General features: G+C 45.5%; 1 protein-coding gene across 5 annotated transcripts in view; it reads left to right on the top strand.

The window, feature by feature from the left end:
- Window positions 1-8,340, top strand: part of akap6 (A kinase (PRKA) anchor protein 6) — a 121,610-nt gene extending 113,270 nt beyond the window's left edge. For all 5 annotated transcript variants that reach the window (XM_069536254.1, XM_069536257.1, XM_069536256.1 and 2 more), the window contains 3 exons: window positions 329-1,504; window positions 3,635-3,733; window positions 5,351-8,340. In XM_069536254.1, the coding sequence (XP_069392355.1) occupies window positions 329-1,504; window positions 3,635-3,733; window positions 5,351-5,395 (1,320 nt within the window). In that variant the 3' untranslated portion in view covers window positions 5,396-8,340. The remainder of the gene's footprint in view (window positions 1-328; window positions 1,505-3,634; window positions 3,734-5,350) is intronic.
- Window positions 8,341-14,140: the final 5,800 nt, after the last annotated feature.

Below are 14,140 nucleotides of genomic sequence, written 5' to 3'. Positions count from 1 at the left end.
TTTCTTCAGTATCTATTGCAAGAGAGGGAATCTCAAAGCTTATCAGTTTCCAGTCTTCACTTTATTTCTGAAAAGAAAAAGAAGTCAGGCAGAAAACTCTGCTCCTCCTGTGAAATATGAATATGCAACTAAAGGATGTGTGGTTGGTAATAATGTGAAGTAGATAAATAAGTATATTACACGAATCTATATAAATAATACATTTACATCTGTACAGAAAAAGAGAGAAGACGCACACAAAATAATTCTAATGATTGATTTATATGTTTCGTTAACAGTGAACTCATCATCTACATTTTAAAAATGTAAACTTCCCTCCCCCCCTCAGGTGCTCGAACACTCCCACCGGCCTCTCCACCTCCGTAAGGGAGACTTCTACTCCTACCTGTCGCTCTCCTCCCACGACAGCGACTGCGGCGAGGTCAGCCAGTGCTCCGAGGACAAGAGCTCCACCCCAGCGCCGTACAGCATCCCGTCGTACACCACACCCACACAGGGCCTCCGCAGCCCGAGCCCGGAGCTGTACACCAGCACCAGGCGGCATCGCTCCTCCCCGAGCCTCGACTCCAAGAACGACCTCCGCGCTCTGGACTTGAGGTCGGCAGACAGAGATGCTGACGGCACCGACCCGACCAGCCCGTCGCAATCCCTGCCCCCCAGCCCCGACATCAGGGATGAGGAGACGCTGTTCGCAGCCTGCACAGAGGAGGTCTACCTGGGCCCGCCGCTCTGCTACAGTATGGTGCTCACCAGGAAACCACGGACGCTGCGACTGAAGGAGAACTCGATGAGGAGCAGTCCAGGAGTTGAGAGTTGTCCATATTTGACTCCAGAGGAGCCTCACTCCAAACCAGGGGATGTTCTGAGCCACTTGTGTCCCTCAGAGGAGTCTGTGCTGGACAGGAACCAGACAGAGGAGACGCAGCGCTCCTTCCTTCTCCTGGAGCCTCGTTACAGCTCCTTCTCCACCTCCTCGCCCTCAACCGCCATCCCCGCCTCCCTCCAGGGGCCCGGCCGCCAACCGAAAGACGACAGCCCTCCCTCTCTCCCTGCCGTGTCCTCTGGTGCCGCGAAAGAGAGGCGAGGTGAGGACTCGCACCTCCTCTGTGATGTCGCTGGAAGAGAAGTCGCGGCCACTGCGAGTGTCAGTGCGCCGCAGGAGGAGAGGAGTCGTAATGAGGGGCCTCCTTATCTTAATCCCTGGGCACGTGTCGGCCCGATAGACTCCTCCGCAGCCGAATGTTTGGCAGATACTAAAACGCTTGAATCCAATATGGGCACCGTAATGACCAAGATAAGTGTCTGCGGCTCCGCTACAAATCCCTCAAAAGAGCCAGCCGCCACGCGTATTAATCCCAAAATTAACTGCTCGCCGATGAGAGAGGCAGATAGGGGGGAGGAGGGGGGGAGGCGAGGAGACGCTCGGCGGGTGAAGCGGGAGGAGAAGACGACGAGAGGGCGGAGCGGCTCACAGCAGGAAGCGAGGACAGTGGCGGCGAAGCAGGTTAGTGTTCCACGTGTTATCCTGATCCTTTATCTCAGGACATTATACTGCACTTCATCTCCACACTCCAGGTATTAGACCGGGCCGAGCCCCTCAGTGGGCATGAATGTAATGAGGCCGTGTGGCTTTCTCTCATTTCCATTCCCGAGGCCGCACGGACGTGAGAGGAGCTGATATGTGTAGCCTCCCCCCTCCCCTCCCTTCATCTTCTCCTCCACCTCATCCCTCTCTCCTTCCTCTCTCCATTTCACACCCATCATCTCCTCTTCTTCTCCCTTTCTACTCTCTCGTCTTCAATCATCTCCTCTTTCTCCTCTCTTCTCAATAACTTCCTCGACTCCTCCTCTTTTTCTCCTCACATCTCATCCCTTCCTCATGTTTCTCTAAGCCTCCCTTCCTCCGTATCTTTCCTCTCTCACTACACGCTCCTTTTCTCCTCTCCTCTGCCTCATCCCTCCTTCTTCTCGTCTCCATTTCTCAACCAGACTCTCATCTTCTTCTCTTCTCCTCTTTTTTCTCGCACTTCCACATCTTTTCATTTCTCAACAACCTGTTTCTCCTCCTCATCTGTACATCTCCTTCCTCTCTTCATTTCCCTCTACGCTTCCTTTTCCTCTCTCTTCACATCTCTCTGTGTTTTGCCTCTTCTCTTCGTCCCCCCTCCCCTCCCTCCCCCCATCTCTCCTCCTCCCTCAGGTGTTAATGGATGGGAGGATTTGCAGACTTCTCAGTTTTTCAGTTAAAAGGTTAAGGTCCACAGAACAACATCAGCATAATTACTATCAGTCAGATTTTATTAGGATTCATCAGCTAAGAGCTTTCCCTTCCTGCAGTGATCGTTCAATTCACTTCATCGCTGAATTCGCGTGTTTGTGCTCTTTTTTAACTTTTTCTATTTCCTCATGTAAATTAGATTTGGCTTCTTCTTCTGTTTTTTGCGCCGCCTCTGTTTATCTATCGAACTCTGTGGAGGAGGAAACACGGCTCAGCTCAAGAGGTCGTTTCCGATCTGAGCCGCCTGCTGTTGTTTTTCACTCAGCGCACGTTAACGTAACTTTCTCACAAATTAAACTATCGCACACTCATTCTGGTTTCCAAACTATTCCATTTTTAATACGTTTTATTGACATGACATTCTCAAGTGCTGCCAAATATAAGAAGCAACAGTTAATCATGTTAACTAATGTGTTAAAATCAATTAGTGTCATAGTTTATTATGAATTATCCACTGAGACAGTGAGAGCAGTGGTTTCCACAAGGTCGAGAATAAAAGTTGGAATAAAGGTTTTCTTTGTTTGTGTGGTTTTAAAATTAATATATTGACTTGACCTGAATTTAATTAGAATTTTGTTATTGTAATTTTAAGATTTTATTGTTTTTTTTCCCCCAAAAAATATATAATATTCTAATATCTTAAAGATTCATCTTTCTTTTTTTTTAAGTTTTTAGTTTATGAGGTTTTATATTTTGTATAAATTCCACATGTTTGGAAAATGTTTTGGATGTTTTTGAGAATGTATTTAATTTCTAAAAGACGTGAAGAAGAAAAGTCAGACGGGTTCATGTTTGCATCCGAGCTGCAGTGTGTGTCTGTGTGTGTACATGTAGACTACACGTGTGTGTGTGTGTGTGTGTGTCACGTTGGTGGATGTATGGGGTGGGGGTGGGGGGTAACAGCTACATAAGTCTTTACAAAGTGATTAGTCGTGAACCAATTAAAAGAGTGTGAGTTGTTTTTTCAGCCTGATGCTTGTTGTTTTAATTTACAACTTTTCATCAGTTTGGGCTCAAAGACAGAAACAAAGAAAGAGAGAGAGAGAGAGAAAGAGAGAGAAAGAACAAGACGATTAGAAAACAAGACAAACAATGTTTCAGGCCGATAATGTTTTGATTTATTCCTCCCTCTCTCTCCCTCTCTCTCCCCCCCTCTTCCTCTCTCTTACTCGCCGTTAGAACAAAGGGAATAAAGTGGGATCTTGTTTTCTTGTTCTCTGTTGAAGGAGGGATCAACCTCCTCTTTTCTTTCACCCTCGTTCTTTTCATTCGTCTCTTTCTTCTGATTTTCGCTGCATCTCTCCATTTCTGTCCGAACCTGCTCTCTCACTGCGTTTCTCTGTCTCTCGCCCGCAGGTGAGCGCTCAGTCGACTGTCAGTCACACCGCCAGAGCGGCACAGGGGCGGAGCCAGGCCTCAGTGAGATGCCCCGCCTCGAGGGCGGGGCCAGTTAGAGTAAGTGAAACCATCGTTACTTGTTTCTGTTCTTTTATAAATGATCCTGGAATCATCTCGTCCACGTGAATTATTGTGTCATTTAAAAACAGACACGATGTTTGATCAGACGAGCAGACGAATTATATTTCAATATAAAAAGATAAAACCAGGAAACTGCAGAACAAAGATCATCACTGACACAATCAGTGTGTGTCTGTGTGTGTGTGTGTGTGTGTGTGTATGTGTGTCTGTGTGTCTGTGTGTGTCTGTTTGCGTGTGTGATGTGACCGCCCTGTGGGCGCCTCCAGGGCTAAGCACAACCTATCGCCCCCATACTCCAAATACGCACAAACTAATACACACACACACACACACACACACACAGACACACACACATACCCAGACACACACACACAGACACACACACACAGACACACACACACACACACACAGACACACACACAGACACACACACACAGAGACACATCCCTGAGGGCAGGGCATAAAAGTCCAGGTAGAAGCTCTGACAGCCCAACAGCTGCAGGTTAGACAGACATGTTGTTCACACACACACCAGAGGACAAACCTGCATACACACTCACACGCAGAGAGACACACATCAAAGTGCAAAATCAAGCTCAGTGTACACACACAACGCATGTACACCCATGACAAAGGACACACACACACACACACACTGCACACACATCATATCAGTGATGTGTACAGCTGGTCCTGACCCCCATGGCGTGCCCCAGTCTAGCCCACCTGTTCACACACACTCACTCGCACACACACACACACACACACACACACACACACACACACACACACACACACACACACACACACACACACACATACACAGAGACACAGGTGCAATTAAAGCAATCGTAAATGCGGCTCATGATGTGCTCCGTGACCCAGACAGCAGAAGGTCTGCAGCAAAACACACAGGAGAGAGAGAGAGAGTGTGTGTGTGTGTGTGTGTGTGTGTGTGTGTGTGTGTGTGAGTGTGTGTTTCATCGTAAAGTCGAACAGAAAACGACACAGAGGAAGAAACTGTCTTTCGAGTAAAAGAGAAAAGAAAAGGAGACGACAGATGAAGCCGTATCTGAATATTTAATTTGATGAATGAAACCTGATGAATAAAAGTGTGAATATATTAACATGAAAACAGTTGTTTTACAAAATATAATAAAATCACAGGAGAAGAAAATGAATTCCACAAACTTTAACAGTAAAATAAAAGAGTAAATCACAGTTTCAAAAAATAAAATCAGTTTTCACACGTCATTGTTTTTAATGTGTTTTATTTTCATTGATTCAACAGGTTCCTGTGTGTTTCTATATTTATTATTTTTAATTTAATAGTTTCACTTTCTCTGCTTGTTGTTAAATGAAGGATCAGTGACTAAGAGCAAATATGTTTATTCAGATTTTAAAATGTGTAAAACATGAGTTGGTCTCAAACAGGAGGGAGGAAATGTTGTGAGTTATTTGGGGACTATTTTCAGCGGCGGATGAATCCACACTTGCTCTGGTGAGGATGTGGAGGTCTTGATCATGTTGCCAGTGCTTCAAATATTTTGTCATCATGGGTCTAACAAGCTGTTTCTGTCTCTGTCCACCCAGCGACTACCTGTGTTGGGAGCTGGAACCTCCAGAATCCAGCTGTAGGGGGCGCTCCCTGCGTCTCCTCCCCCGCTGAGCTGAGCTCTCTCCTGGGCTCCGACCCTCCGGCTGCCTCCTCTGAGCTGATCTCCACAGAGCGGACTGAGAACTCAGGGTGACCTTCACTCTGAGCTCAGGTCGAGTTCACACTCGACGTTTCCAGGGACGGACGGAGGTTTCTGATATTTACTGTCCCGGCCTCATCACTGGAAGAGTTAGGAAACAAATCATGTAGTAAACTTATATCCAACCATTTAAATGTGATTATCTGATTGTTAGACAAAGCAGTGAACTGAGCTCACAGTCCGCTGGAGAGTCTCTGAGGTCACAGGTCGGATATCGACTTGTGTTTTTTTGGTTACATGAATCTGGGCTGAATATAAAAACACACAGAGTCAGCCTCATCTGCTCAGGCCCGGTGCACACGAGAGGAACTCCAACACCAAACCGATTCAAACGATTTCACACATGACGACGGATTTAATCAATTACAATTGTCAGAATTCACCAACTGGACGATTTGGCCAGAGCGTCCGACCACAAGCTCTCCATGACGTGACCTCAGAAGAAAAACAAACACGGAGGAGGATCGACGCCAAACAAAAACGCCACATCTGGATGGTGACACTTCCCGGTCGGCTCGCTCTCATTGGCTGTCGAGGGTTTTTGCTCCGTCGTCCATCGGAGATCACGATCAAAACAATATTTACGAATCGAGATCCGACACAATCTGTAGCACTGAGGTTATTTTGTAAACTCCTCCCATTTCAGGATCATGTGGGCAGACGATCGGCTCTGATTGGTCTCTAATCTGGAAACGACCCCCCCCCCCCCACCCCCACCCGACAGTCGTCAGGGGCGCATCAGGTCTGAATTGGTTCCCGTGTGTCCTTCAGTGTGCACCAGCTCTAATCTAATCCCTCAGTGCGTGGAGGAGGAGGTGGATGTGAGTCGGCTGCTGCTTCACGCTCTCATAGACCGTCTGTATTTTCTCATTCTGGAAACGTTCTGTTGTTTTCCCGAGGCTGAGTTTGTCTGGTTCTGGTTCGTCTGATTATTTTCTGGAGCTACCTCAGTTCTGCCTTCGCTGGGACACACACGCACACGCACACGCACACGCACACACCTTCGGCCACTTTGCATGAACTTCAACTGTAAACTCACCGTTTGTTGGAAACAACCTGTCGTCTTCTTAGCACACTGTTAAACTGCAGTGTTGTAGCACAGGTAGCATGTTCTCCGTCTTTAGCTGCAGCTGACGTCAGTGTTCATATTAATGTGACTGACAGTTATACAGCACACGTCACATGACTCAGTGGATAAACTGCATCGCACAGCGGAGCCTCTCCAGACTGATGGAATCTCACTAAACCCGCTCGAGCTGATTTTATTTAAAGGATTAAACAGAAGCATCGTCACCGAAACAAAACACAGCAGACGATTATTCCCTGTGAATAAAAGCTTTTAATACGATACAAGATACGAAGCTTCCGATAAGAAATATTTTATTGTGAGTGAAACACGAGTTGAGGATTGGACGACGTCATGGTTCTCGATCTTTATTTGGAGGCAGGAACGCTGGAGGTCAGAGTTGGAAATGCAAAGAGAAAGTTTTTTATAATGCCAACAAATCAAACGCAGTTTATTTATAATAATTTGATCATTTTACTCCACAAGAGGCAGCAAACTTGACTTTATGCATCAGATGCACAGAAAATATTCTGAAAATAAAAAATCAGAGGCTCTTCAAAATGTTAACCTGGACGATGAAATTCATTTTTCATTTGATTGATTTGTTTCGTAAAAGAAATTGTCTTTGCGTTTTCAGTCCCTTGCCATGAGGGGGTGCTGCAGCCCCTTACTTCCAGCGTTGACGTTCAACAACGTGGAAAAATCTTTACATGATCAAACTCCCGATAGTTTTGTCTTGTCAGGTGTTGAAGTCAACAAAACAGAATCCGTCCTGTTCGTCTCTCGTCGAGCAGCACTGCCTGGTTTTGTCTGAACAGCTGATTCCCCCGAGAACGACTGAAGATCGAAGAAATAGTCGGGGTCACAGCTTTGCTCAAACTCTCGGTGGGACGTTTGAGATTTTTCAGCTTTCACGTGATTGTTACCTTTCTCGAGAGGCAGGGATTGGTCGATCCCCAGTGAACTCTGTCATGGGCAGAAGGGCGTGGTCGTCCCGTTTGACCTCGAGGTGACGGATTGTTGGATAAACCTGAAATATTCGCTACGGTAGCTCGACCTTTCCCAAACCGAGGGTGGAACCAAGTGGCCAAAAACAAAAAAGAAAGATCAAATCAAAACGGCATTCTTGTCTATGCAACACAACCAAAGTTGGCGAACGCTGGTGTGGTGTTGTTGTGTAGGCGTTAAGGTGTGATGACTGTTGACGAGGACGTGTGTAGTTAATGCTGTATGTACAACACGACTGTAACATGTGTTGATTTCTTTTTTTATTCTCCTGAGACGATGATTAGCCGTTAACGCTGGGGGTTCGGGATTGGTGTTGAGACGGGTGTGTGTCTGTGTGTATGTGTCTGTATGTGTGTGTGTGTCTGTTTGTGTGTGTGTGTTGGGGGGGAGGACAAAATAGGGTTTGAAATCTTTAAACTATAATTGTGTGCCTTGCTCTACTGTTACTACTTCTACCTTTTCTTTAGTGAATTAAAACCACTGCTTAGGTGATGAGAACATGCAACAACATATTACAAATGAGCAACAAACAGTTTAATGCGAGGTTGATGTAGAACTTGTGTAAATATGTAAAGGTGTGAAGTGCAGGGGGAGGAATGCTTGGTGTTTGTGTTTACTCATGTTTGTGGTCCGTGATGTGAAATATCTTTATTATTAGTATTGGCCATAAAGAGCTTGACTGCATGGATCCTGCTGAATACAATGTAAAACCAACTGTTGACAAATAAACTTAATTTATTGGAAAAACGAAATCTGGACGAATGTGCGTTGTTGTTTTTTGTTTGTTGCTGTTCTAATCACATCTTCCTTCATGAGCACAGATGAGAACAAACTTCTCATCATGCTCTTCTCCTCGTGCTGGTAGCAATAAGGAAAGTAGGCACATTGACATTAAAATGTTCTCGAGGTGATTTTAAGATAAAACGTTCACAAGGTCACAAAGTGTTTCGTGACATCACAGTGACTTTAACCTTCTGTCTCGGTCCAAGTGAAAGTTCCAGGTGTTTCTGAGCTGCTGCATTCGAAAGAACGAAGAGGTGATTCGTTAGATCTCCGTGACCTTCGACCGTCAACTTCCAATCAGTTCATCCACGAGTCCACGTGAACATTTAGAACAAAGTTGAAGGAATTCCCTCCAAGTGTTTCTGAGAGATTGTGTTCACAGGGATGAGGCAGACGGACAAACTGAAGTCTGATGTCTGTGAGTGTGATTTGCTGCAGTTTGATTAACGGACACGACGCTGAGTTGCTTCGCTTGTTTCACCATTTTCACCACGAACAGAAATAAAACGTTCTCCTCTGTGTGTGTTTGTGAAGCAGATCTTACATTTCGTCAGATTTGAGTTTACACACGTCAGCGTCGTCTCGACTGTTACAACTGAACTGCTTCGGTCAGTGTCCTGGACTTCTCCCGCCAAGTGTCTTTTATCTGCATTTGACAGACGGGTGTTATTTTTAAGTTGTGGACACAAACATCAGTCGCAGTAAACACACGTAAAATCAAAACTGGCGTCCTGAAATATTTCAGCACCGATGTGTCAAGGCCCCAATCACGAGAAATACACTTTGAATGTTTCCTCTCATCGTCCAGAGACGTCTTGTTTTGCTCTGACTTCGACCCGTGTTCTGCTGCAGCGGCGTGTCTTCAGCCCGCAGCGCAGAGTGAACTCTGAAGTACAACTGAGAGCTGAGGACGGTGATTGGAAACGATGATAAACACACACTTACTATTACTGATCGTTAAGTAATGTTTACTTCATCAGCAGAAGGTCGGTTTGTGAAACAGGAAAATGCTGCTAATGACACGGAGAAGATGGACGGATGATGAGGGGGACGGGCGGAGGAGTAGCCATGATTTGGTGTTTACCTGAACGCAAAGGTCCGTGTGCATCTGTCCCCAAACACCAAAAATCAATTTGTCCCTGATTGCTCAGAGTGTCCTCGATAACAACCGGCTCTGACGCTGCTGCTGCTCTTCTCACATCAATGATGTCACAGCAGCTCGTGGTAAATATTCTTACTGGGCCCAAAAGTGACTTGTTAAGAAATCAGCCCTCAACATTCATACAGTAGATTACTGTACAAATGATGCCCCGCTAGTGGCCCCTACAGGCCGCACTGTTCATTACAGCCACAGTGTGAAAGTGCTGGAGAGCAAACGACACAGAGATCGTTTGCTTCACGTGCTGCAGAAAAGGTCACAGGGTCACTGAAAGGGTTCATCCTCTGGGGATCAGGCTGGTGGTTGTGGGATCAAACAATGTTCGTCCTGTGAAGCAGCAGATCGTCCGACTCGTCCACAACAACAGGAACATGTGGGGGACGTTCAGGCGAGGGGTGGAGCCTGTAGAGCAGCAGGAGGCGGGACATGACGTCTAAACTCTGCTGTGTAAAGATCAGTGTTGTTGTTTACAGCTCGTCCACACGGCGTCGGCCCTCATCACCAAAACATCTGGAACCCCCTCGTCTTTCCAAGTGGACGTCTTCGTCCTCTACGTGTACGGCTCCTCTTCTTCATACTGAGACATTTGTGTTCTTCAGTTTCACGTCCGTCACGTGTTAGAAACCTCAGAGACACGCCCACTCGCTCACTCAGAAGGTTCCACATGTTTTACTTGAGGCTGCAGGAGAATGAGAATTAATGTTGGACATTCAAGTTCTCTCACACAGAGTCTGAAGGCAGCTCAAGACGTCGTCTCCGTCTCCGCCACATCGAACATCGAACATTAGAAAACTCCGACCTCACCTGACTCACTGCAGCTGCTCCTGTGATGCCCTTGCAGCCCCCCCCCTCCCCCCCCCCCCCTTCACGCACAGTGAAACTCTTACTCGTGTTCAGAAAGTCACTCTTCAGCTCTTTGACCTCCACTGACAATCCACAGCTGCACCACAACCAAGTCCTTCACACTTGTCTACAGAGCAACCTCTGGGTCTGCAGCACAGACTCAATAAAGATGGATGAACAGGGAGGAGACCCGGAAGACGACATTTCCCATCAGGCATCTGGGAACGCCTCTACAAGAGGAGCTGGAAAGTGTGAATAGGGACGTCTGGGATACACCACTACCGGCAAGGGAAGCACTTTGACTGTGTAGTCTGTCCCATGTCCCATCCGCTAACATGGAGGAGGTCAGGGTTATGACCTATACTGCAGCCAGACACCAGGGGGCGATCCAGAGGAGGCCGTGTGTGTAAAGGTGCTCTTGTTGAAACTCTGTGTGCACAGATAGTTTATGATTTTTAAAATTCATTTTTCACTGGTTTACCCCCGACTGTGGGAACAGTTGATGAAGTGCCTGGCTCAACGGTCCTCGGACAGTGTTTGTGTGAATCAGCGCTGCGCTCTGTGTGTTTAACTGTGCGGTGAAGCTGCACTGTGACACCTCCTTCTGTCTTTCAGAGGAGAGCTGTCACCGGATTAAAGAAATAGCAGAACACACTCCACATTAGAGCAAATTGCTTCTTGCGATTGTTGATAGTTTCTCATTGTTGCGTCCCCCTCGGTCGGAGCTGTGATGTTGATTGTGGCTGAAGGGGCCTTCAGATGACTGATAAGCGTTGATGAATGAAAATGGAAATGCTTTTCAGCGTTTTGCCTTCAAAGGGAAATCAAATACGGAGGGAGGAGGGGCGGGGGGGGCAAGGGAGAGAGAATATTTGCCTTCTTGCAATTAACAAGATATGTTCTTTTTTGTGGTCAGAAAAATGGAAATGGCTTTTAAGGTCGTAAAGGTCGAGCGCATCGAAGCATGGTGGCTCCGCAATTACTCTTCAGGCAGAAGCCTGATTGGGGGACGGGCAGAGGGTGGGGGGGGTCCGGCCGCGCACCGACGGTCAAATTAACGAGACGGCCGGCTCCCTGTTGAAAAGATCACATGTGATTACCGTACATCAGACAGACAGAGCTCTCAAATTATCTCCCCGCTCACTGCGAAGTCAGAGAAAAAGGGATAAAACGCAGACGGACAGATTAGTTAAAGGCTTTAAATGTCAAAACTTTCACCGTCCACAGCTTGAACCAGTCTCTTCCGCTCAGCGGGGGTGGGGGAGGGGGGGCAGAGGGGTGCGGCGGTGGGCCTCGACACCAACCAAACAAATGTCCGCCCTCGTGACATCATCAAGGACAAACTGGATATCATCAGACTCTTTAATTCCAACGATTCTTTTAAGTACTTTGTGTGTTTTAATTAACAGCCTGGAAGTACATGTCTGCGTGTGACTCGACAGGAGCTCTGGGGTCGCAGCCCTTCGCAACGAGAACACGGCGAAGGCGGCGGGCGAAGAGCCCGAGGTCAGGATTTTCCTGTTGCAAGAGAATTTAAATCAGTCACCTCGACAACATCTGATCCCTCGTTGTGGTCGAGTCGTGGGTTTAAACCTTTTGGAAAGAACGCAAAACATTTACAAGTTGACTGAAGGTTTCTGCTTCCTGTTTGAAACACGCAGAACATTTCTGTGAAAGTGTTGATGTTGTAAAAGTGATGCATGTTTCCTCGACACGACACTTTCATTAAGATTTAGCACAGACAGTCGGGCCTCTTGTGTTCACACAGGTGAAAACACCCTGCAGCTCTCACAGACGTGACACTTCCCCCACAGGATGCAATCAGTGCTCGCTGAAACACCGAATGAAAGTTCCATTTAAAAAGTATTTGTATTATTAGAATTCTTCGAGGTGGGGATGTGTTTTAAAGAGTCTGCGTCGCCGTTGAATGGAAATGAGTCGACGTGTGTGTTCAAACACGCAGAGAGCGAAGCACCTTTTCAAGTTTCTCTCCACGATGTAATGATCTTTGTGTCGCGCTGCGGAAAGCCTCCGCAATCCGTCCTTCATTTTCCTCCCTGATGAGCGGAGCCATCCCCTCATCATCGCCGGCACCATAATGTACTTTAGTCAGGGGACCAGGGGAGGAAATGGAAAGGTAGATTGAAAACAGATTTGCTTGTAAGCTGATCCCACATTAGAGGATGTATATAATACAGAAGTCATCAAGGGTTTGTTCGCCACAGTCGGAGCGATCCATCCACGACTCGACAGATGAGCAGACGGGAGCTTCACTTTGTTTACAGCTCGGACGGGATTTCTCTGAACCTGAGTTTAGTTTTTTACGACACACCTGAACCTGAACATGTGACCCTGCATCGGGACCGAGCTCCTGCTGAGCACGCTGATGTCATGTGTTGTTTACTAAACTGTTCCATAATTCAGGATATGGTATTGACTTCCTTTAAAACCACATTTACACCTTCATGTTGGAACTTAAAACCAATTAAGACTCTTTAACTACTGAGCGATCACAGGGGCTTTGGAGGGGGAGGGGGGCGTGACTTTTGGACCAATCACAGGAAGCAGAGACGCAGTTGTTAGGTCACGTGTGTTTGTTCATTAATTCTCGACAAGACGCACGTTAAACAACGAGACACTGGAGGAAAATAAAAATGGAAATTTCGTGGTGGTTTTGTTTTTCTGTGTTCAGTGAAAAGAAAAAGTCCCGAACACAAAGTTGGATTTTTATTTGACTTCACTTTGTCTGTTTGCATCTAATCACAAAACAAATCTTACAAAGTCTGTTGTCTCTCACACTCCGCTTCCATTCACCTAACGCTTTTACTTCTGTCTGTATTCTGAGGGTCTGTTCATATTTCATAAACAGATTTATTGAACATTTATTGAACTTTTTTCTGAAGACTGAATCTTCTGATTTACAGAGTCATTAAAACAGATATTAAAACCCTCACAATAAAAACGTTTGAATCTAATTACCTACAAATTTTTTAACCTTTTTTTTAAATGTCTCTTCTGCAGATGCACTAAAATAAATTCTTTAACTTGGACACTTCCTCATTTTCATCAACTCATTTTATTCCAGGTTTAAATTCATATCAGAGCAAAGCAGATATTTCTTGTTGCTCTAAGTTTTATATTTTATAGATTCCATGTTGTCACAGGCTGCTGTCATGAGTCCTATAAACTTACATGAGACGTCTGCGGCTGACCCTGAAGTCTCAGACGTCCAAATGTGCTTGAATGCACCATTTTTACCTAAATGTCTCAAAATATAAAATATTCTAAAACATGAAGACTTTATTTTTATAAAGTCGTGTTGTTCTGAGCTGCACTGATAAAACAGTAAAATGTATAATATCAGTAAACACTTAATAAACCACAAACAATTAAAGCATCAGCACTGACGGAATCAGATATTTGATCAATTTCAGATTTGAAATCTGTTTCACAGTTTATAGATTCTGCTTATATTGTATATTTCATTTTCTGTTTTCTATTTATTCTGTGTTTGTAATGTACCTTTCATTATTTATTACTTTTACTTGGTGTCTTCTTTTACTTACACTAATGTGATCTTATCTTAAATGATCTTATTTTATCTTAAATAATCTCATTTAATTTAATTTAATCTCAAATCATTTTATCTTATCTTAAATGATCTCATTATATTTTATCTTAAATCATCTTATCTTATCATAGTTTGTGTTAAAAGTCTGGAGCAGTAAAAAGATTCCACTCGATCACATCACCAATGTGCTGCTCTT

Source organism: Paralichthys olivaceus, chromosome 12, assembly GCF_024713975.1.
Source record: "Paralichthys olivaceus isolate ysfri-2021 chromosome 12, ASM2471397v2, whole genome shotgun sequence".
Taxonomy (NCBI): Eukaryota; Metazoa; Chordata; class Actinopteri; order Pleuronectiformes; family Paralichthyidae; genus Paralichthys; species Paralichthys olivaceus.
This window is presented reverse-complemented; position numbering and strand designations above follow the sequence as displayed.